The sequence below is a fragment of the Mustela putorius genome, unplaced genomic scaffold (assembly GCF_011764305.1).
Source record: "Mustela putorius furo isolate JIRA1106 unplaced genomic scaffold, ASM1176430v1.1 tig00003845_pilon_pilon_pilon, whole genome shotgun sequence".
In the NCBI taxonomy this organism is placed as follows: Eukaryota; Metazoa; Chordata; class Mammalia; order Carnivora; family Mustelidae; genus Mustela; species Mustela putorius.
The window spans coordinates 54679134-54702059 of record NW_025421998.1 but is presented as its reverse complement, the minus strand read 5'-3'; the positions used below and the strand labels follow the sequence as shown (position 1 = coordinate 54702059).

At 38.8% G+C, this 22926-nt stretch overlaps 1 protein-coding gene across 5 annotated transcripts in view; it reads right to left on the bottom strand.

Moving 5' to 3' along the window:
• The window catches only part of NUP42 (nucleoporin 42), a 39357-nt gene extending 16431 nt beyond the window's left edge, over positions 1-22926 (bottom strand). Inside the window, exons 1-7 of one of the 5 annotated variants that reach the window (XM_004743342.3) lie at positions 22710-22926; positions 19941-20169; positions 18131-18225; positions 11743-11819; positions 10918-11004; positions 8003-8087; positions 913-2794 (exon numbers count right to left, since the gene is read on the bottom strand). In XM_004743342.3, the coding sequence (XP_004743399.1) occupies positions 2229-2794; positions 8003-8087; positions 10918-11004; positions 11743-11819; positions 18131-18225; positions 19941-20169; positions 22710-22821 (1251 nt within the window). In that variant the 5' untranslated portion in view covers positions 22822-22926 and the 3' untranslated portion in view covers positions 913-2228. Of the gene's footprint in view, positions 1-912; positions 2795-8002; positions 8088-10917; positions 11005-11742; positions 11820-18130; positions 18226-19940; positions 20170-22089; positions 22380-22407; positions 22673-22709 lie in introns of those variants that run through there. The other 4 variants (XM_045062775.1, XM_045062776.1, XM_045062777.1 and 1 more) reach the window with 4 other exon arrangements.

The window sequence follows — 22926 nt, the reverse complement described above, 5'->3', positions numbered from 1 at the left end:
ATAGGGTTAATATCAGCTGTTTTCTCTCTCCTCTTCTAATTGGCTCTCAGCTCTTATACTCCTCCCTTTCTCATCTGTGATGAGATAACCAAGTTAGCTAAATCAGTTTACTTGTAATAAAACCTTGTTTGCAATTCTGTCATTTGCTCCCATTCTAGGTAAATAGCTGTTGCAGCAGCTGCTAAGGGAAGTGGTTTTTGCTTATTTGGGGGTATACTTTCAGTTTAGACCAGCTCTGCCAGAACTGGTTCTGATCTCAATGAATAAATCCAGATGGTGGCACATACTCTTGTGGTTGCTTTTTCCCCCATACACTCCCTTCCCAGGGTCTTGAAACTCAGTCTACCTGGCCACCACCTCATTGGTACCTGTTTCTGATTTTCTGAAGTCCTGCTGCCCCTTAGCTAGGTCTAGGAGCTCAGGCCTTCTTGGACTCCTGATACTGGTATGCTTGCATACTGCTTGTTTCTACTTCATTAACTCCTTCGCTTTAGTTTCTCAGACTTTTAGGTAACCCAAAGCATGCACTTGTGCTTTTTGATGACTGTACTACTTAACCACCTTGGATCTAAGTTCACCACACTGTGTGTGTGTCTGTGTGCACATGCGCAAGCACATAAAATAGACTTCAATAATTAAAACGAAACTCCCAAGTCACATATTACTAAGAAGCCTAAATGCAGCTAGATCGGCTCCTTTTCCCCAAACTTGCTTATAGAATCTCATGAAACACTTTGTAAAAAACACATCTCCAGGTCTAGCCTAGTGGATATATTATTCTGGATATGCAATTTAGCAAATACCTCATGTAATGCTTGTAGCCAGGCAAATTTAGAAACACTACGTCCTTTGCATCCTCAGAGCCTCTAGGACACTGGGAAGTTCAACTGGGACCCACAGGAGACTAGTAAGCCTGGTAGCATAGGGTTTATTCCATCACATAGAAAAATCCTAAGAGTGAAGTAACACTGGAAAGTCTTTAGAACTTGAGACCAAAGCAGGAACTTGGGATCTTTTTACTCTTTCCACACCAAGGATGGTTTCAAACATATACCCCTTGGCTACAGATTCGATCCCAAATTTTGGGCTTCCAGAAATGTTAGCTGGGAATCATACAGTTCTTTGAAAGAAATAACAATAGGATCTGGATCTTCTGAGGACTGCGTTCTTTGCATAAACTCTAAAATCATTTGGGGTATATGTTTTATTAGGTAAGGTTCTAATTTCACATTAAAAACTCAGTTCAATCCCAGATCTATGTCAGGTAACTGTTCTGTTGTGCGAGCTATGTCATTATGGAGGCTTGAGAGAGGAAAACATAACTCTGACACATCAGCCTCAACTCATAACAGGTCTTTGGCTTGGATCAACTATATGTAAGATATACAAGACATCACTCTTGTATATCTTACACAGATATACAGGCACAGGGAGAGGGCACAGGAAGATCAAAACATGTCTGAGAATTCTAACAGAAGCTCACCAGAGGTTGTGAATCCTGACCCTACCACATACTCTATTTATTCACGTGAGACCACAATTTCCATTCCTCTTACAACCTGCCAAGTTGATGGGATAATGTGAGGAATAAACAGAATTATACAGAAGTTAGGCCCTGATACAAATAAGTCTAAAACTGTTCAAGAAAACTCAAATGGTATTCCTTAAGAGAGTCAAAATTGGAGGGGGAACAAAATTATGCAGGGAAAATGCCTTGTTGGTCTGAATAATTAAAAAAAGTTTAAAAACTATTATTTCTCTAAGAGAATTTTCTTTAACATGAAGGATAGTCATGCTACTGATGTTTATTTGATAAGCAAGCTAAATATTTAAGCATTTTTTCCCCTCATGGCTTTAGAAATGATCTCCTTTCTAAAAAATAAACAAATATATATATATATTTAAAGGTAAACCTTTAAATGTTAAGACAGTAAAGTGATATAGAATGAGAAAAGCACTTTATTCAGTGCACACTGACAGTTTTTTTCGATTCTATTCATAATTGAATTTTAAAAAAAAACTCTTGCAGAGTACTTTTTATGCTTTACTTAGAAAAAATATTGAATTTCAAGACCCCTAAAGTTATTAATGAAAGCTTATATTCCTTTTAAGTATATATGTACATATATACATATTTATGTATATATTTAAATCACTTAAAGCAATTTTATACAAACCACTCAGAACAATTTTAAGAGCTGTTCTTTTCTGTATTTAAAATTGTCCTTTCAAATATTTAGAAGTTCTGTAGGTGGTGGCTTTAAGGGAATTTTTCCTAGAGTAAATTTCTTGGATTGAAATTGCTCCAGTTCTTCTGCTGTGAGTTGATCCTTGGGTGTGAATAATTTGTTATCTGTTGTGGTGCTGCCATTTGAGACTGGGAGAGAGGTAGATATGCTACTGTTTCCAAAGGTGTTGCTAGATGACTTGGAAAAAGCAGTGTGGGAATGTGAACCTAGACTACCAAAACCAGCCACAGAAGTACCACTTCCAAAGGCTGGGGCCCCTGGAGCTCCAAAAGAGCCTGCTGCCATGGAAGTTGGAAATCCTGAAAATCCAGGTGATCCAAAACCAGTGGCTGCAGTACTTTTAAAAGAAAATGAAGCAGCAGATGTGATTGCAGGTTTCCCAAATCCAAATGCTGGAACAGAAGTAGTGATGGCAGAACTGGCAGAGGGTGCAGCTCCAAATGCTGGAGTATTCCCGAACATAGGAGGACTTCCAGAAGGGGCAGAGCTTGGTTTAAAACTAAAATTCTGAGCATTAGCACTGCTGCTGTTATTCACTGGAAAACCTACAAAAATCAGAAAAAGGAAAAAATAACCTATTATAGTAAAGAATGTAACCATATTAACCACCCCTCCTTTTTCTCTTATTTCTACCATGTTTGAATGTGAGAAGCTTATTGGATAGAAGAAGAAGTGAAAAGAAGAAGCTAGAACAAACCCACTAAACCCTGTTGTCCTATCTTTCTGCTATATCTGACCTCATTTGATCATCCTCACTCATGGGTACAGCTTTGAGAAACCTCTGGGATCAGGAGGTGGACTTTCACTTTGTTTCAACCTCAAATAAATCAGCCACATCCATTATCAAAGAAGTAACTCTTTCCTTAGCTATATTCTTTTAAGCAAATATAGAGTGGTCACTTCATCTCAGTTTCCTCCTGTATAAATGGAGTGATTCTCAAGCCCCTTCCAGCTCTCAACTAAGACAAATCTGATGAAATTGTACTCTAATAATTAACATCTCTAGTTTTTGGCTAAAATTTTTCTGGAGTTGCCATTTTTATTTTTATACTTTTTATGACAGTTCACACTCCTCAGTCCTAATTTGCCTTTTTGTCTCTAAGAACCACTGTTTACCTCTGTATACTAACTTAAAACAATTTTTCTTTTAAATTAAAGAAAAAAGTGATACAATATTGTCACTTGAGACAATATTATACTGTTATGCACTGTGAAAAGAAGGTCCTCAATGTGCTGCTACCATAGCTACTATGTACTCTGATAAAACTTTTGAAAAACCATTGCTAAAATATGCTCTGAAAGCCTGAGCCACAGGGTCTTTCAAAAAATGTGCCCAGTCTGACCCCTATTTCACAAATGATTAATGAGCCAAATTCTCTGAAGCTCCATTATAGAAGGCAGTAGAATCTGCAAGGATGATTTAAAAATCACTTAAAGAGAGGGAGGAAGATGGTGTAGAAGTAGGAGACCTTAGTTTTCTCTGGTTCGTGGAATTCAGCTAGATAGCTAAAAAATCATTCTGAATACCTGTGAACTCAACTGGAGAGCTAAGAAAAACATTGCTGCAATTCTACAAACAGAAAAGTGACCACTTTCTGCAAGGTAGGAGATGCAGAGAGGTGAATCCAAGGTGATGTATCAGAAGATAAATGGCGGTGGGGGGGGGGTGGTTTGCAAGCTGGCTACCAGAAAGTGATACAGCAGCGGAGCACAAAAATGGGAACTTTTAGAAGTCTGTCTATCCAAGTGAGGGAAATGCCTGCCTGAAAGGTGCTCAGGTGGTGAGGCAGGGCAGAATCCTATGGGGGAGAGTGTGATCTCAGGACCCCAGAGCGCAAAGGAAGACCTGGGGTGCCTTAATGTGGCAGAGTTCTCAAGCATCAGAGTGGCAAAGCCAGCTACAAATGGCAAGCTCAGGAGTGGGCTTTCTGCTCTTTGTTGCCATAAACCTCAAATTGTGGCAGGCTGGGCAACTGTTCTCTGAGCAGGGGCCCAGCGAGTGGCAGAACTGTGGTGAGACACCCCCCTCTTTCCCCGTGGGGAGGAGGGGTATGGGTATGAGCTGCAGGAGTCTGCAGGCTTTGGAGACTTGAAACAGAGTTGCATGCCTGAGATAGAAACACTTGGTCACAGGCTGGGTGAGCACAGAGTGCTAAAGAAGACCAGGAAGACAGCTTTTCCCTGAGGCCATACTGAGGAGTGCAGGTTATGAGCTTTTAGCTCTAGGGTTAGAGACTGGGACGCTGCCATTTTCATTCTCATCCTCTAACACAGCCCGGAAAGCCTTCAGGGAACAAAAGCTACAAAGAGCAATCTGGAGTGCTTACACTTAGTGCGGCTCCCTGGCAAAGGCAGTGCAATTCTCCCTGAGACAAAGACACCTGAGAATCAGTGCAACAGGCCCCTTTCCCAGAAGATCACCAACATATTCAGCTAAGATCAAGTTTACCAATCACAGAGAACTACAAAACTTCAGCGCTAGGGAAAAACAGTACATAGAATTCATGTTATTTTTTAATGATTCCTCAGTCTTACTTTTTTTTTTTTAAGGCTTTATTTATTTGAGAGAGAGAGAGAAAGCACAAGCAGGGGGAGGGGAAGGCAGAGGGTGAGAGAAAAGCAGGCTCTGCTGAGCAGGGAGCCTGATGTGGGGCTTGATCCCAAGACCCTGGGATCATGACCAGAGCCAAAGGCAGACACTTAACTGAGCCACCCAGGCATCTTACAGTCTTTCCATTTTAACTTTTTTTCTTTTTCCTTTTCAAGCAATTTCTTATTTTATCAACTCTTTTTTAAGACAAGGATGTCATACATCCTGTTTTTTTAAAAGATTTTATTTATGTATTTATTTGTCAGAGAGAGAGAGAGAGAGAGAGAGAGCGCGCGTGAGTGCACACAAGCAGGCAGAGTGGCAGGCAGAGACGGAGAGAGAAGCAGGCTCCCTACGGAGCAAGGAGCCCAATGTGGAACTTGATCCCAGGACTCTGGGATCATGACCTAACCCGAAGGCAGCGGCTTAACCAACTGAGCCACTCAGGCATCCCTTGGGTGAACCTACACTACCCTTATCAACTCTTTCAAGTATTTTTTAATTTTCATTTTTATGGTTATATTCTATCCTTTCATTGTATTTAATTTAATTTTTGTATATACATAAGTTTTTCTTTCTTTACAAATTATAGCTGAGAACTTCCCTAACCTGGAGAGGGAAACAGGCATTCAAGTCCAGGAGGCACAGAGAATCCCTCTCAATATCAATAAAAATAAGTCAACACTTCAACTTATAACAGTGAAGCTTGCAAATTTCAGAGACAAAGAGAAAATCCTGAAAGCAACTCAGGACAAGCGGTCCTTAACCTAGGAGGGTAGAAACATTTGAGTGGCAGCAGATACATCCACAGAGACCTCGAGGCCAGAAAGGATTGGCATGATATATTCAGGGTGCTAAATGAGAAAAATATGCAGCCAAGAATATTTTATCCAATAAGGCTGTCATTCAGAAGAGGACAGAAAAGAGCTTCCAGGACAAACAGAAACTAGAAGAATTTGTGATCACTTAACCAGCCCTGTAAGAAATATTAAAGGGGATATTGTAAGTGACAAGAAAGCCCAAAAGTAACAAAAGACCAGAAAGGAGCAGAGACAATATACAGAAACTGACTTTATAGGGAATATAATGGCACTAAATTCATCTTTCAATAGTTACTCTGAATGTAAATGGGCTAAATGCTGCAAAGGACATATTATTAGATTAGTTAAAAAAGCAAGACACGGGACGCTTGGGTGACTCAGTTGGTTAAGCCGCTGCTTTTGGCTCAGGTCATGATCCCATCGACCTGGGATAGAGTCCCGCATCAGGCTCCTTGCTCAGCAGGGAGCCTGCTTCTCTCCGTCTCTGCCTGCCACTCTGCATGGCTTGTGCATACTCTCTCTCCCTGACAAATAAATAAAATCTTTGAAAGTTTTTTTTTTTTAAAGATTTTATTTATTTATTTGACAGAGATCACAAGTAGGCAGAGAGGCAGGCAGAGAGAGAGAGAGAGAGCAGAGAGCCCAATGTGGGGCTCAATCCCGGGACCCTGGGATCATGACCTGAGCTGAAGGCAAAGGCTTTAACCCACTGAGCCACCCAGGTGCCCCAATAAATAAAATCTTAAAAAAAAAAAAAAAAAAGCAAGACACATCCATACGCTGTCTGCAAGAGATTCATTTAAGCCCAAGGACACCTTCAGATTGAAAGGGAGTGGGTGGAAAGCCATTTATCATGCTAAAGGACGTCAAAAGACAAATTATATTTTAAACCAAAGACTGAAATAAGAGATAAGGAAGAACATTATAACATAATTAAAGGGTCTATCTAACAAGAAACCTAAAAATTGTAACTATTTATGCCCCTACCAGCTAATAACAAAATTAAAGAAACACCTTGATAATAAAATAATAGTAGGGGACTTTAACACCCCCTCACTGCATTGGACAGATAGTCTAAGCAGAAGATTAACAAAGAAATAAGGGCTTTAATTGACACACCAGACTAGATGGACTACAGATATATTCAGAACATTCCATCCCAAAGCAAGAGAATACACATTCTTCTCTAGTGCACATGGAACATTCTCCAGAATAGATCACATCCTAGGTCACAAATCAGGTCTCAACTGGTACCAAAAGACTGGGATCATTCCCTGCATATTTTCAGACCACAGTGCTTTGAAACTGGAACTCAACCACAAGAGGAAAGCTGGAAAGAACTCAAATACATGGAAGCTAAAGAACATCCTATTAAAGAATGAACGGGTCAACTAGGAAACTAAAGAAGAATTTTAAAAATTCATGGAAACAAATGAAAAGGAAAACACAATGGTTCAAAAGCTTTGGGATGCAGCAAAGGCAGTCCTAAAATACACAGCAATATAGGCCTTTCTCAAGAAACAAGAAAGGTCCCAAACAGAGAACCTAACCTTACACCTAAACTAGCTGGAGAAAAAACAGCAAGTAAAGCCTAAACCCAGCAGGAGAAGAGAATCAATAAAGATTAGAGCAGAAATCAATGAAATAGAAACCAAAAAAATAGTACACCAGATCAATGAAACTATGAGCTGGTTCTCTGAGAGAATTAGTAAGATTGATAACCCCCTGGCCAGATTTTCCAAAAAGAAAAAAGAGAAAGGACCTGAATAAATAAAATCATGAATGAAACTGGAGAGATCACAACCTAGAACAATCTATACATTCAACTGAGGGTTCCTGGAGGGGAGGGTGTTGGGGGATGGGGTAATTGGGTGATAGAAATTAAGGAGGGCACATGATACAACGGGCATTGGATGTTATATGAGACTGATGAATCACTGAACTCTACCTCTGAGACTAATAATACACTATATGTTTGCTTTTTTTTTAAAGATTTTATTCATTCACTTGACAGATCACAAGTAGGCAAAGAGATAGGCAGAGAGGCAGGCAGAGACAGAGATGGGGAAGCAGGCCCCCTGCCGAGCAGAGTCCGAAGTGGGGCTCGATCCCAGGACCCTGGGATCATGACCCAAGCCAAGACAACCCACTGAGCCACCCAGGTGCCCCTACACTATATGTTAATTAAATGAATCTAAATTTAAAAATATTAAAAATAAAAATATTTTAAAAATAAAAAAAAATTAAAAGCCACTTAACATACCTTCAGACTTTATGATCTAAAACCTCTAAAATCCCACATTTCTAAAATTAATGAAGTGTTACATTACTTTATCATTTACCTGGTGATCCAAACGTTACTGCATTTGTACTGCCAAATCCAAATGCAGGTGCTGGTTGATTTATTCCATCCTTTACATCTGAGAGCTTTAAAAAAAAAAAAGTAGGTAAATAATAAAGTAATTAATGAATAATTCTTTTTTTTAAAAAAATATTTAATTTATTTATTTGACAGAAAGAGATCACAGTAGACAGAGAGGCAGGCAGAGAGAGAGAGAGGGAGGGAAGCAGGTTCCCTGCTGAGCAGCGAGCCCAATGCGGCATTCGATCCCAGGACCCTGAGATCATGACCTGAGCCGAAGGCAGCAGCTTAACCCACTGAGCCACCCAGGCACCCGATGAATAATTCTGAATTACCTTTCCCATACACTTTATAGGCAAATTCAATTTTTAAAATGTACACTTAAAAAATATGTTTAACATAGAAAAATGTCCACAATATGAATATGCACAGAAGAAGATAGACCAATCTCAATGAGATAAGAACAACTGGCTGATGAATTATGGGTGATTTTAATTTTAATTTAAGCTTCTAAAATATTTTCTAAATTTCTTCAATGAATATGTTTGAAAATGAAAAAAAATTTATTAATATTTTTCAGTGTCTATAGGTTAATTATCAAGAAACCAAGATTTCACATAAAGGGCCTTTAGAGGCTACCCAATCTGCTTACTCTAATTCTTGACCTCAAGCTGATTCATAATTACATTAAAAGCTTACTATTGAACTCTAGTAAATATTTCCTATCCCTGAGAATACTTTTTGTTCTTGCTATTTTCTACACTAGAAATGTTTTTCATCTGTACATAGTGAAATCTTAATCTCCCTCAAAAAATTTATTTATTTATTTATTTATTTGAGAGAGAAAGCATGAGCTGGGGTGAGCGGTAAAGGGAGGGGGGGATGAAGACTCCCCACTGAGCAGGGAGCCCGATGTGGGGCTTGATCCCAGGACCCTGAGATCATGACCTGTGCCAAAGGAGATGCCCAACTGACTAAGCCACCCAGGTGACCCTTTAATCTCCCTTTTGAGGAACTTTCCCTTACTCCTTACCCCCAAGAATCTTTTCCTGATCAACTCAAACAGATATGATCTCTCTCATTTGGAAGCCTCAATAGCATTGTTCAAAAATCAATTCCACTGAAGTGTAGTTTATAAGCAATAAAGGGCATCTGTCATACATACATATATTTCAGTGAGTTCTGACAAACTTATAGCCATGACAATCAAGATTTAAAATATTTCCATCACCCTTCAAAGATCCCTTGTGTTCCTTCTCAGTCAAGCCTCTCTCAAACCCTAGGTACCATGAACCACTCATCTCCTTCCCATCACTATAAATGAGGTTTGCTTTCTCTTTTCTAAAGATTTATAAAGGGGCGCCTGTGTGGCTCAGTCACTGTCTGCCTTTGGCTCAGGTCATGATCCCATAGTCCTGGGATCGAGCCCCGAATTGGGCTCCTTGCTTGGCGGAAAGTCTGCTTCTTCCTCTCTCACTCCCCCAGCTTGTGTTCCCTCTCCTGCTGTCTCTCTCTGTCAAATAAACAAATAAATCTTAAAAAAAAAAGAGAGAGAGATTTTAAAAAATTTATTTATTTGAGAGAGAGTGAGTAGGAGGGAGGAGAGAGAATGTGAAGCAGACACTGCACTGAGTGCAGAGCCCAACAAGGGGCTAAATCTCACCACCCTGAGATCATGACCTGGGCTGAAATCAAGAGTCAGATGCTTAACTGACTGAGCCACCCAGGTGCTCTGATGAAGTTTGTTTTCTTTAGTTTTTCATATAAATGAAATCACATAGTAGGTACTTTTTTTCTGTTTTCTTTTTTGGTCTAGCTTCTCTCCCTCAGTTTAATATTCATCAACAGGTAAACAGATAAACATATACATATGCTGGATTAAAAGAACAAAGAATTAACTACTTGGCATAAAGAATAAACTACTGACACATTCTAAGCCCCTTGTGGGTGGACTGTTCAGGACCCTCCTCACCTCTGGAGGGGCCCCTAGAGAGCTGACAAAGGGCAAGGATGTTCTAATCCCAAGGGAAGTTCTGTAGTTCTTTGGACTCAGTTATCTCTTCTACATTAGCAGTGGTGAGCTGGGCCACCTCTCACATAGGGACAGAATACTTACAATATGTCCTACTAAATTTAAATGGCATCATAACAACTAAACAGTGAAGAAATGAGCTCACCCAAAAGTCTGTTTAGGAAGTACATATTTAAGAAAGGGGTGGGTGCTGGAATGGTCACATAGTCATTTATTAAGTTACATAACCACAACTCTCATATCCTTTTCAGAAAGTAGAAGCATAAATCAGCAGGGAAACTGTAAATATCTTATTTCAAAATAAGGTTCCTAAAGAGTTTTTATGGGAATAAAACATCATAACTTTAACCCACTGAGCCACCCAGGTGCCCCTAAAACATCATAAATTTAGTGATAGAGAATGAATATGCTACAGTCAGGACCATGTATCTTTGGAGACAAGTGGGTATGTATCTACTAAAGGCATTTCTATATAAGTTAGGGAACATATGGTGAGTGTTTTTCAGTCATAAAAGTATACATTAGTCTAAATGTATATTCATATCATTTTTCAGAGCAATTTCTTTGTAAATGCTAATAATGTTACATACTTAAATTTATATATTTTCAAAACTAGACCATCAAAGTAAAAAACTTTACCCTAAAAATAGTTTTAGGAAAGCAAAGTTATCTGTGCTTTTCTAAGGAACAGAGAGAAAGCAATTCCAGGACTGTGACTTTAAATGATGATACAGTCTTGAGAATGTGTGTGTATCATAATTCCTGACAGAGAATTTTAGTTTTGCTTTCCAAATTCAAAGTGAAATTCTCTGCAAAAAAGCAACAGATAAGATACTTCCAGTAGAAAACTCTCCACTACTCACCAAGGCTATGTTAGTTGATGTATTTAGGCTCTTCAGTTCATTTATTCTATTTCTCCATTGATTTATTAACTGTTGGAGGGAATTTAGCTGAAGAGAGAAGACAGAAAAATAATGAGTCAATTTTGAGTGTTTTAACTTTGTTTCTCCAACAACTTCATGTCTTTACTTGCCAAAATCACAAAAAGTTTATAAAACATTTTTATGGCAAATTGTACTATTTGCCTAAGATATTCCAGCTATAGTTCCCTCCCTGTTCTCCAACTCCCGATGTCCCCTGGTTCAGACTCTCAAGTATGTGGCAGCACACAGAGAGTTATATCTGGATGGGAGGCAAACATGGGTACTAGTAGAAATGCTTGATCATGAGCGTAAACAACACAAAATACAGTTTATGTCATTTCCTTCAGCACCAAACTTACTTAAGCCCAGCTTTTTTATTTTTTGACATCTGATACACGAGAATGTTAATATGACAGATGGTGTCTTTTTTTCACTTTGTTTTTCTAGCATTCATCATGGTGTTTGCACCTAAGGGACGCTCCATAAATGTCAAATGATGAAAGGGTCTGACTTCTAGGAATAACTGCTATTATTTCTAATAAAAATAGTGACATTCCTAGTTATATAGCCAAAATATATTATTACCGTGTTAGATAACCAACCAATTTCAAAGAAAGTAATTTAGAAAATACAAATAGCCTTGTCTTGAGAAAAATTCTAGACCTCATTCACTTTGCCAACATATAAGCAAGCCACTACAAACAGAGAAGACAGTAATTAACAGCTAATCTGGTATCAAGGTAGATGAATAGGAAACAAACTTACATAACTCTGTAAGTTATTGCTGGTTAAGAAGTTATGGTATTCAAGCCTCAACTCCTCTGGTGAAATGTCTGTAAAACCTGAAGTGAGGAATCAATTGGAATCTTTAAAATAAATAACAATACTTTTAATATTATAGTAAAGCTAGAAGTTCAAGACAAGAAAATATGCTGATGCTGATCACAAGGAAATTTTTATAATCAAAAGGAAAAATTTCAAAGCCTATATTCTAATGTTGAACAAAGTATAAAATTAAAATAAAATACAATTGGATATCTGATTTTCAAAGGGAGAAATTTTCTAAAGATAAATGGGATGGAAGGAATAACAAAGAAAAGAAAGAGTTGACCACATACACATTCAAACTTCTGTCTAAAAAATATTCTGCATGCCAGAAACTATAAGCAAAACTAAAAGGCAAATGGTAAACTAAGAAAACCATGACTGTAACATATATGACTGGAGAAGAGCTAATGTCAATGTATAAATAGTACTTAAAAACCAGTAAGAAAAATAAGTTAATATGGGCAAATAAACACCGAATTCATAAAAAATTCAAATAGCCAGTAAATAAGTAAAATAAAAAAGTTGATTTAAAAATACAACTAAAAATAGAGACAAAATGCTTTACTTAATGGAAAAAATTAAAAATGGATGGTATTTACTATTATTAAGGATGTGGTAAAATGGATATTTTCCTAAATTTCTTTTAAGGGAAATAAAAAGGTGTTTTTCTGGGAGAAAAATTTTAAATAAGCATCAAATGTCTTAAATATGTTTACACCTTCTGTCCTTAATAGAATTTCTAGGATTTAACCTGAGGAAATAATTAGATATACAAACAAAGAGTTTAATGTATGAAGATGTTCATTCTAGTATTTTTAGTAGTAGAGACAAACTGAAAACAACAAAGTAGAATACAAAACTAGATTATGATCCTAATTTTATATATTTATATGTATACAGGAAATATGGTTGTGTGTGTATATTTTGAAAGAAAAGACTCAAAAATGCTATAGTTATCTCTATGAAATCAGGTGATCTTTATTTTGTTTACATATTTCTGTATTTTTCAAGTCTTTTATGGCACCAGCCATAAATTTATAATTAGGAAAACTTCTAAAGAAAGTTCAGGATGTTTTCTACAGAGAATTACTCATATCCCACATATCATTAACTCCACAAACCCCTATACCCCAGAATAAAGAAAAGACTAAACGTTCAAATTAGAACATTGGATTCTTTTTTTTTTTTAAGATTTTATTTATTTATTTGACAGATCATTAAGTCGCCAGAGCAGCAGACAGAGAGAGAGGGAAGCAGGCTCCCTGCTGAGCAGAGAGCCTGATGTGGGGCTTGATCCCAAGATCCTGAGACTATGACCCTCTGAGCCGAAGGCAGAGGCATAACCCACTGAACCACCCAGGTGCCCCCAAAACCTTGGATTCTTCTAACAATTTATCTTTATACCATCTTGATTAACTGTTCAGGCCAAAAAACCTAGGAATCCCCTTGCATTTCTCATTCCTCACATCTAATTAATCAGCATCCTCCCAGTTCTCTCCGAAATGGAACATGGATTTGACCAATTCTGTCTCCACCGCTAGTAATGATAATTCAGTCAGTCACAAGCATTTGTCTCCTAACTCATCTCCTTGCCTTTATATTGCTTTCCACCCCCCACCACTCCCTACACACCATTTCTTTTCATACAACAGTCCAAGTAAGTTTTTTCTAATCAGATCATGTCCTTCTCCCACTTAAAGCTCCACATGGCTACCTAGAACAATTAGGCCTAATATGACGGGGCTCCTGGCTGACTCCATGGCCTGTGTCCTATAACTCTTTACTTTATTCACTCTCCTCCAGTGGTTCAGGCCTCACTAGTCCTCAAACTTGCCAACCTTGTTCCTACAAGGGCCTAAGCACTAGTTGTTCCCGTTGCCAAGAATGTTTTCCCCAAATAATTCCCCTAAGTGACAACCTTCTTTTCACTTAGGACTCATCTTCAATACTGTCCCCTAAGAAAGGATAAACACTTTAGCTAAAGGAATGCTGTCCCTCAAGTCACTTTTTCCTCCTTCCAGCTGTTCCTCCTCTGAGCCCCACAGAACACAGAAAATTATGTGAGTGAGTATTTTCTCAATTCTCTCAAGGGTGATACAAAAATAATATCATTTTAGATGCACAGGAAAAGTTAATTCATTATAATTGATGTCTAAGGACAGCAGTTGGGTGCCTGGGTGGCTCAGTAGGTTAAATGTCTGCTTTCAGCTCAGGTCATGATCCTAGGGTCCTGGGATGGAATCCTGCATCGGGCTCCCTACTCATGCATCTCCCTCTACGCCTCCCCACTGCTTGTGATCTCTCTCTCTGTCAAATAAATAAAATCTTAAAAAAAAAAAATCCAGGACAGTAGTTCACCACCTTCCTAGTCTCATGACCCAAATATATTCTTAAAAATCATTAAAAAACCCCCAAAAGCTTTTGCATATATAGGTTATACATATCAATAATGACCATATTTAAAATGAAAAATAAGAAATACAGAACATATTAAATCACATAAAAATAAGAAACCAGGGGCGCCTTGGTGGTACGTCGGTTGAGCATTCAACTCTTCATTTCGTCTCAGGTCATGATCTCAGGGTCATGGGATTGAGCCCTGTGTTGGGCTTCATGTTCACCTTGGAGTCGACTTGAGATTCTCTCTCTCTTCCCCTCTTCCCCTGCCTGCACTCTCTCTCTCAAATAAGTAAATACATCTTAAAAAAAGGGGGGGGGGCACCTGGGTGGCTCAGTGGGTTAAAGCCTCTGTCTTCGGCTCAGGTCATGATCTCAGGGTCCTGGGATCGAGCCCTGCATCGGGCTCTCTGCTCAGCAGGGAGCCTGCTTCTCTTCCTCTCTCCCTGCCTGCCTCTCTGCCTATTTGTGATCTCTGTCTGTCAAATAAATAAATAAACCTTAAAAAAAAAAAAAAAAAGGGAACCAACTACATATCAACATAAATGAAAAGACTAATTTTCAAAGCAAAAAAATAAAAATTTAGTGAAATGAGCAGGCTTGTCTTATGTTTGCCAATTTTTAAATATACCGTAATTTTAAAATATTTTATTGCTAAGAAATGGTAACCCTCTTCAGAACTTGCAGTGGGTCATCAGCTTTTTGCAGATGGAGGGTCTGTTTGTAAATTATTTTAACATTTGACTTTAATAGAAGACTGCTGGATTATTCTTTTTTTTTTTTTAATATTTTATTTATTTGACACACAGAGAGAAATCACAAGTAGGCAGAGAGGCAGGCAGAGAGTGGGGGGAAGCAGGCTCTCTTCTGAGCAGAGAGCCTGATGCGGGCTCTATCCCAGGACCCTGGGATCATGACCTGAGCTGAAGGCAGAGGCTTTAACCCACTGAGCCACCCAGGTGCCCCTGCTGGATTATTCTGCTTCTACATTCAATCTGTTCCAATCTGTTGCCTAGTTGAAGTATATGAAGAAAGTTTGTTCTAATACAGATAAGTAGTTGGAAATGGAGGACTTAAATAGCTTTTTCAGGTAATTATGGACATTCTTTTTTGACACTACCTCAAAACTTGAGAGGTTATAGTTTCTTAAAGGTTAGCTATAATGCAAACTCAAACCATATTCATTAACTTTCTGTACTACTATATTAAATCCAATGGTTTATCTTGCGCTTAGAATGGATTTTTCAGCCATGTATAATTTTCACTTGAAAGCCTGAATTTTGTCACTGGCAATAAACAGTCATTTTTTGGTACACCTGGGTGGCTCAGTTGGTTAAGTGCCTGCCTTTGGCTCAGGTCATGAGCCCAGAGTCCTGGGATCCCACATTGGGCTCCTTGCTCAGCAGGGAGCCTGCTTCTCCCTCTGCCTGCTCTGCCTGTTCTGCCTGTTGTTCTCCGTGCTTTTGCCCTCTTTGACAAATAAATATATAAAAAAATCTTAAAAAAAAAAAATGATTGGGGCGCCTGGGTGGCTCAGTGGGTTAAACCTCTGCCTTCGGCTCAGGTCATGATCTCAGGGTCCTGGGATAGAGCCCGCATCAGGCTCTCTGCTCAGAAGAGAGCCTGCTTCCCCCCACTCTCTGCCGGCCTCTCTGCCTACTTGTGATCTATCTCTGTCAAATAAGTAAATAAAATCTTTAAAAATTAAAAAAAAAAAGGCTAAAAAATAGACATTTTTTTCTTTGAGGTGATAGGCTTACTTCATTAGTTTTTTAAGAAAATGTTGCCAAATACCAAAGTCTAGGTAACGAGAGTTATGAGTCATTCTTTCAAGTAAATATTGTCTGTGAAAAAAGTGGCTAGTTGAGCTCACAACTCAAATGATAACCTTAGTGCTTTTCCTCAAGACAACTATCATATCTGAGTATGTGGCAGAAGCACTTATGTGTGCTTCCCATTTTGTCACACAGATTAAAAAGGTGTGCACTCAAGGGTCAAGATTAATAAAATCAACATTTTTACTCCTTTATCAGAAATTTTAAGAGAAAAAAGGCGTTGATTTTTTTTTTTTTACAGTGGTGCCTGGCTGGCTCAGTCAGAGGAGCATGTGACTCTTGATTCAGGGTTGTGAATTTGAGCGTTGGTGGCATAGTGGTGAGCATAGCTGCCTTTCAAAGTTGTGAATTTGAGCCCCACACTGGTTGTAGAGATTACTTAAGTAAACAAAACTTTAAAAAAAATGGTTTTGGGGGCGCCTGGGTGGCTCAATGGGTTAAGCCTCTGCCTTCCACTCGGGTCGTGATCTCAGGGTTCTGGGATCGAGTCCCGCATTGGGCTCTCTGCTTGGCGGGGAGCCTTCTTCCTCCTCTCTCTCTTTCTCTCTCTCTCTCTGCTTGCCTCTCTGCCTACTTGTGATCTCTCTGTGTCAAATAAATAAAACTTAAAAAAAAAAATTTAAAAAAATGGTTTTGTATTGACTACTATAGTCTGCTAGTACAGTAAGTTGCGTTTTACCCATCAATGTTTTTGTACCAATAGTGCAAATGTCAACAGAGTCAAAATGGCAATTAATGTCTTAGTACTATTATGAAAATTGAATTTTGAGCCTTTAGAATGATCTCAGGAATAGGGTTGCCAGACTTAGCAAATAATAATACAGGATACCCAGTTAAATTTGAATTTCAAATATATAACAAATACCTTTTTAGTATAAGTATGTCCCAAATATCACATGGAATATTCAGATACTAAAAATATTATTTTTTAGGGGAGACTGGGTGGTTTAGTTGGTTAAGTTGGCTTCAGTTCAGGTGTTGACCTCACGGGTTGTGGGATCAAGCCTGGTGTTGGGTTCCCCGCTCAGCAGGGAGTTTGCTCCCCTCTTGCTTTCTTTCCCTCTGCCCCTCCCTTGGCTTGTGCACTCTCTCTCTCTGTAATAGATAAATAAATCTTACCAAAATTAAAGAAAAGAAAAGAAAACACTAGTGAAATTATCGTATTTATTTATATTACTTATTGTCTCCTTCCTTCAAGAATATAAGCTCTGTAAGGGAGGGACCTTGTCTGTCTTGCTTATCACTATCTTAGAGCTAAGAATAGGGCCTAGCACAAAAGAAATTCTGTAAGTATTTTCTTGAATGACTGAGTGAATAAATAACTAAGGACTGATGTGATACCAATACTCATAGGGAAATGAGCTGAGAGAGAGCAGGGATCCCAGAGTTCTGAGAGATCGCAAAGGCTCTCATCTGCTAGATACTTGCTGGTTACTCTGTAGGGCAGATGCCCAGGACCACCCAAGAGGGATTAGAAAAGTGTGGTGCTCTAGGTTTCAGCTCAGAAAGGGCTTAGGGACTATGAAACAAAGAAAACAAGGGAAAAAGGGCGTTCTAAACAAATGCTATCCCTGTAGTCCAGTTGAAGTTCTTTACCTTCAAACATTATCTCCAGGACAGGTCTCAACATGCTTTATGAAAAATAGCTATCTTTAGAAGAAAATATAGGGAAGAAAGGGAGAACAGCATCAGGCAGCCACAGCCTTAATGACAGGTAAGATGTGAATCTTCAGGTCACTGCAGGCAGCTAAGAGATTTTGAAGTTGTACCCATAGGTAAACAAGAAAGCAGAGATTCTTCGGGGGCTTACAGAACTGGAATTGTGGTGGGTACTGATTTCAGTATTTTCTCATGAGAACTATGTATCTTAAATGAACTGTATCTTAAAAAAAAAAAAAAAAAAAGAACAGAACTGTATCTTCTAGTCCTTATTTCTGAATTACGAAGTTCTGCCAGAATACTGGAATACTTGAAACAATGTCCAAACTTTCTTAACTGTAGCTAAGTTTGTAGTTAGTTTACTTGGCATGCTCTTGGTTTTAGAAAATAAGAGTTGTAAAACATATTTAAAAAAAATACAATTTCTCAATTACCTGAAATATTAGGTTTCTTTTTCATTGGTGAATAAACAGAAAACATCCACTGCCCTGATGATTCCCAAATTTCCATATCTTTTATAATTCCTTCCCTGGGGAAAAAAAAAAAAAGCAAAGGATCTTTTTCATCTGCTTGTTAAAATTTATTGTTTATAATTTTCAATGACTGAAATTCTAAATTATAGTAAATATGTAATTTCAGGTTAAAAAAGAAAAGATTTTATTTATTTTTAGAGAGAGCGGAAGAGAGTACACATGCAAAGGGGGCTATAGAGGAAGAGGGAGAAGCAGATTCCCCGTTGAGGGTGGAGTCTGACACAGGGCTCAATCTCAGGACTCTGAGATCACCACCTGAGCTGAAATCAAGAGTCAGATGCTTAACTGACTGAGCCACCCAGGTGCCCCTAGATTTTTTCCATTGTATTTTCTGAAGACTATTTTTTAGAGCAGAATTTATGAACTAAGAACTATATTTAATGATTTTAAGTATTATAATATTAAATAAGTTCATGGTTTTGGTTTTCCAGTTAATTGAACCATTAAGCAATAGATTTGGTAAATGAGAACTATCAAACTACACATATTTTAAAGAACTAAAATATACAATACTAAGTTTAATCTTTCTTCGTTCATTATCGTAAACATCAATAACAAAGAGCCACGTATTGCATGGAGCACTGTGTGTGGCGCATAAACAATGAATTTTGGAACACTGGAAAAAAAAAAAAAGAACCACATAATATAGAACCATAAAATTTTAAAAGTGGGTAGCACTTTAGGATCATTTTGTCTAATTCTTATATTTTGCAAAAAGGGACAACAGACCCACACCCATATAGTTAATTTATTGGCAAAGTGATGGGTAGATTCAACTCTAAATTAAATGTTTCCCTCCACCATCAAGAATGTTACAATTAATAAAATGAGAGATACCACAGAGATAACTGTACTAAATTCAGGATTTTTACAACATCAAATACAGGAAGGTGGGCTTTGTTTGCTCTTTTACCTATTTAAAAAAAAATCAATTGTATATGATATATGGATCAAAATGTTTAACACTCATTCTAATTTATTATGAGAAATAAAAGACTAACGAATATATTTAAGTACTGTCCTGGGAGCTGAAGCAACAGTTACAGAATGCCAGGGACTATTTTGGCACAAGTCACACATTCTACTATGATCAGGAAATAATAGGGAATCTACTCTACAGTAATGAAGGAAATCAAATGAAACCACTTTCAACGGGGAAGTGGAAGTAAAAGTTTTAGGAAAAATATATCAGATGCCGTAAGTGACCACCAAGAGTACAAGTGACCACCAAGAGTGCTTTAAATTACCTCATGCTTTGTAAAGAACTAATAATATACAACAAACTCAAGCAAAACTACCTTAGAAAGATATTCACAATATACTGTTATCAATAGAAAAATGGAAAAAGCATAATTAGCTCTGAGAAGTCATTACGCTGGTATGGAAAGGGGACTTTTTTTTTTTTTTTTTTTTTTTTTTTTTTTAGGGGACATATTTTTAAGGGTAAATACTATGACATATGCAAAATAGTAGTTATCTCTAAGTAATAGGATTGTGGGTGCTTTTTCTTCTTTTTGCTTATTCTGACTTTTTTAATGATTTTTTTTGAAGATTTTATTTATTTATTTGACAGACAGAGATCACAAGTAGGCAGAGAGGCAGACAGAGAGAGTGCTCCAATATTACTTCTTTTTAAAGAAAATATTGTAGGTACTTTTGAAAAAAAAAAACAAGCAAATGGGTAGTAATTTCTCTGAAGGCTACCACTTACAGAAGTTTCTTTTCATCTTTCTGCCCATCAGGGCTGGGTGAAGCAAATGGGTTCTGGGACACTCCAAACCCTCTGTTCCTGCTAGTTGAAGCTCCAGAATTGAAGGAACTAAAAGATGGCTTTTCTTGATCTCTGCTGCCCCCCCATGGTGTTGATTTGGAGAAGCTGGATGGCTGGATAACGCTGGAGTATCTTTGGCTGGTGGTATTCCATCCACGTCTGTTATTACCTGAAAATAAAGAATAAAACAATTTTATTGGCAATACCTCTTTTAAACCTCTAAAAATTTCATTAATATTATCTTACTATGGGCAGACATTATACAAAGATTCAACAAGCACCACACTGCCACTCATTTTAAATCAGAAAACTCTTCATTTTTGACTTACATATAGTTACTTGTAAACAACAAATCATGTAATGGTCTAATGGCATATTTTGTTTAACAAGATTGAGAGAAGTGCAAGCCCTGAGGAAAATAATGATATATTAGTAAGTTCAGCTGATATAAGCTTATTAAGTAAATAATTGCTTGATAGTAGATTTAGGATGTATCCTAAATCATAAACTCCTTCAGGATAAAAAGCTGTCTTAATCATTCTTTGCTCTCTTACAGTGCCCTATAGAGCAGTAACATCGGAAAATGGACAATGTATTAAAGAGTTTGTTGAATATGAAAAATTAGATTCTACCCTCTATCCTTGAACAGATGCTTAAATCTACTTGACTCAGTCCTCCCTCTGGGGAAATAACATCTACCCACCTATCTTTCACAGGGAGATTATTTACATGTGAATAAAATGCATTCAGTTCTATTATCAGCAGATTCTAATATTTCATAATTATCACAACGAAGCAACAGGACTCTCTTCCCTTGTCTCTGTATTTTAAAAAATTGTGGGGCACCTGGGCTGCTCAGGTGGGTTAAGCACCTGCCTTTGGCTCAGGTCCTGATCCCAGGGATTGAGCCCACATCAGGCTTCCTCTGCCTGCCACGCCCCCTGCTTGTGCTCTCTCTCTGTCAAATAAATAAAATCTTAAACTACCTCATTTACTCAGCACTTCCTAGTTGGAACCAAGATAATTTGCTTTGTTTCTGACTGAATTAAGAGATATGCCATGAAATATATTAAAAACTGGAATGATGAGAGATATATTCCTTCATGAAAATTCATCTCCCAACTCTAAAACTACCTAATAAAACCAAAGAGAAAAAAGAACAGATTGCTGGGCCAGACCCCTCATTTAAGTGTTAATGGTATTTTATTTTTCTGAAGTTCCAAATTCGTTGGGGGATGACACAACTAAAGAAGTTCATTCTTTCTTTTGTATATAGCTTTTGGTCTTCATTTATTAATTACAAAAGCATTCATTTCTGGGAGATAAATACTGTTTACTTGTTGAGTTTTATTTATATTCTCTCCATCCATCAACCCATTAAATATTTGCTTTCTAATTACTACATCTATTGTGAGTCTCCACAGAACGTCAAATATTAAGTCACATTTTCCAAGGAAATACGTTCCCAAGTATCAGACCCCGAGTCCTAATTTTTGGCTTGGAATATTTCACAAGACTAATTGTGGGTGATGCAAAAGGCCTGGGTTCAAGAGGAGCGATCAGACGTGAAACCACTATGCAACACAAATTAAAGATGAGACGAACAGTCCTAAGAGAGGGAAGGGAAGGAAAGTTACAGAAGGGGGTCAGCATCTTGTGATACTTTTAAGGACTAAGTTCCAATCCTAAGAAAATAAAAACCTACTTATCCATCTGACCTTTAAAACCTTGCTTTGCGTGGTTTCATGTCCGATCCCTCCTCTCCTGGAACGCCCTCCTTTCACCTCATCCACAATTGGCTTAAATATTCCCAAAACTTTGACAATGACTTAGACCCAGGGAGTAGGGTAACGCGGTCCTCCACACCCCTTCTCTCATACCTCAGAGTCCTTCTTCTTCTTTTTTTAAATTTTATTTATTTATTTGACACACAGAGATCACAGGCAGGCAGAGAGGCAGGCAGAGAGAGAGGGAAGCAGGCCCCCTGCTGAGCAGAGAGTCCGATGTGGGGCTCGATCCCAGGACCTCGAGATCACGACCTGAGCCGAAGTCAGAGGCTTTAACCCACTGACCACCCAGGCGCCCCTACCTCAGAGTTCTTTACTGGGCAACTTCCAGTTTCACCTCCAACGTTATGAGCACGTACACTCGCCTAGGGTAGAGTTTTGCAGCTATTAGACTGTTCGAAGGAGTTTGCGACTTCCCCAACGTTCAGCATCCAGGCTGTGACCCCAACGGCTAGCCTCTCTCAAAAAATAAAAAATTCAGTAAAAATTATATCTAGGGTGTCAAGGGAGACAAAAGAACCAGTACGCAGAAGGGTAGGAAAGCAAGGAGGCGTCTGGGTCGACCTACACCCATTCTCCGGACCATCCCCACGCACAGACACGAGAGTTTTGACACGTACTTCCGACCTAAAAACTCATGGTTTCGCATTCGTACCAAAGGCCGAGTCCCCGTCTTCATCCCCTCAACTACAACCAGCCGAATCCCCACACAGCGCAGAGGAGCACCGGAGAGAACCTGGGCCGGGCCTGTGGGCGGGACCGAAAAGGGGACGACGCCAGCACGTCATCGTCACCTGACTGGTGCGCCGCCGCGCTACGCCGAGCGACGGGCCCCACGACGGACGCCCGTTCTCAGCCCCACGGCCCTGGCTCCAGGCCTTCCCCCGCTCCACCGGCGGCGGAGGATGGAGGGGCACGTCACCTGAGGGCTGCTGCTGCCGTCCTCCGCCCGCACCCCCGGCGCCGGGATGTTCGTTCCAGCACCGGTCTCCAAAGCGGCACCGGCCTTGAAGGAAGAACTGACAAATGGTCATAGCCGACGGCGTCGCCCACGGAACGGTCTTCAGTCAGCACCCTCAGCGGACGGAGAGCCCAAAGCAACCGAAGGTCCCTCCCTGCTCCCGTGACGTCATCTTCTC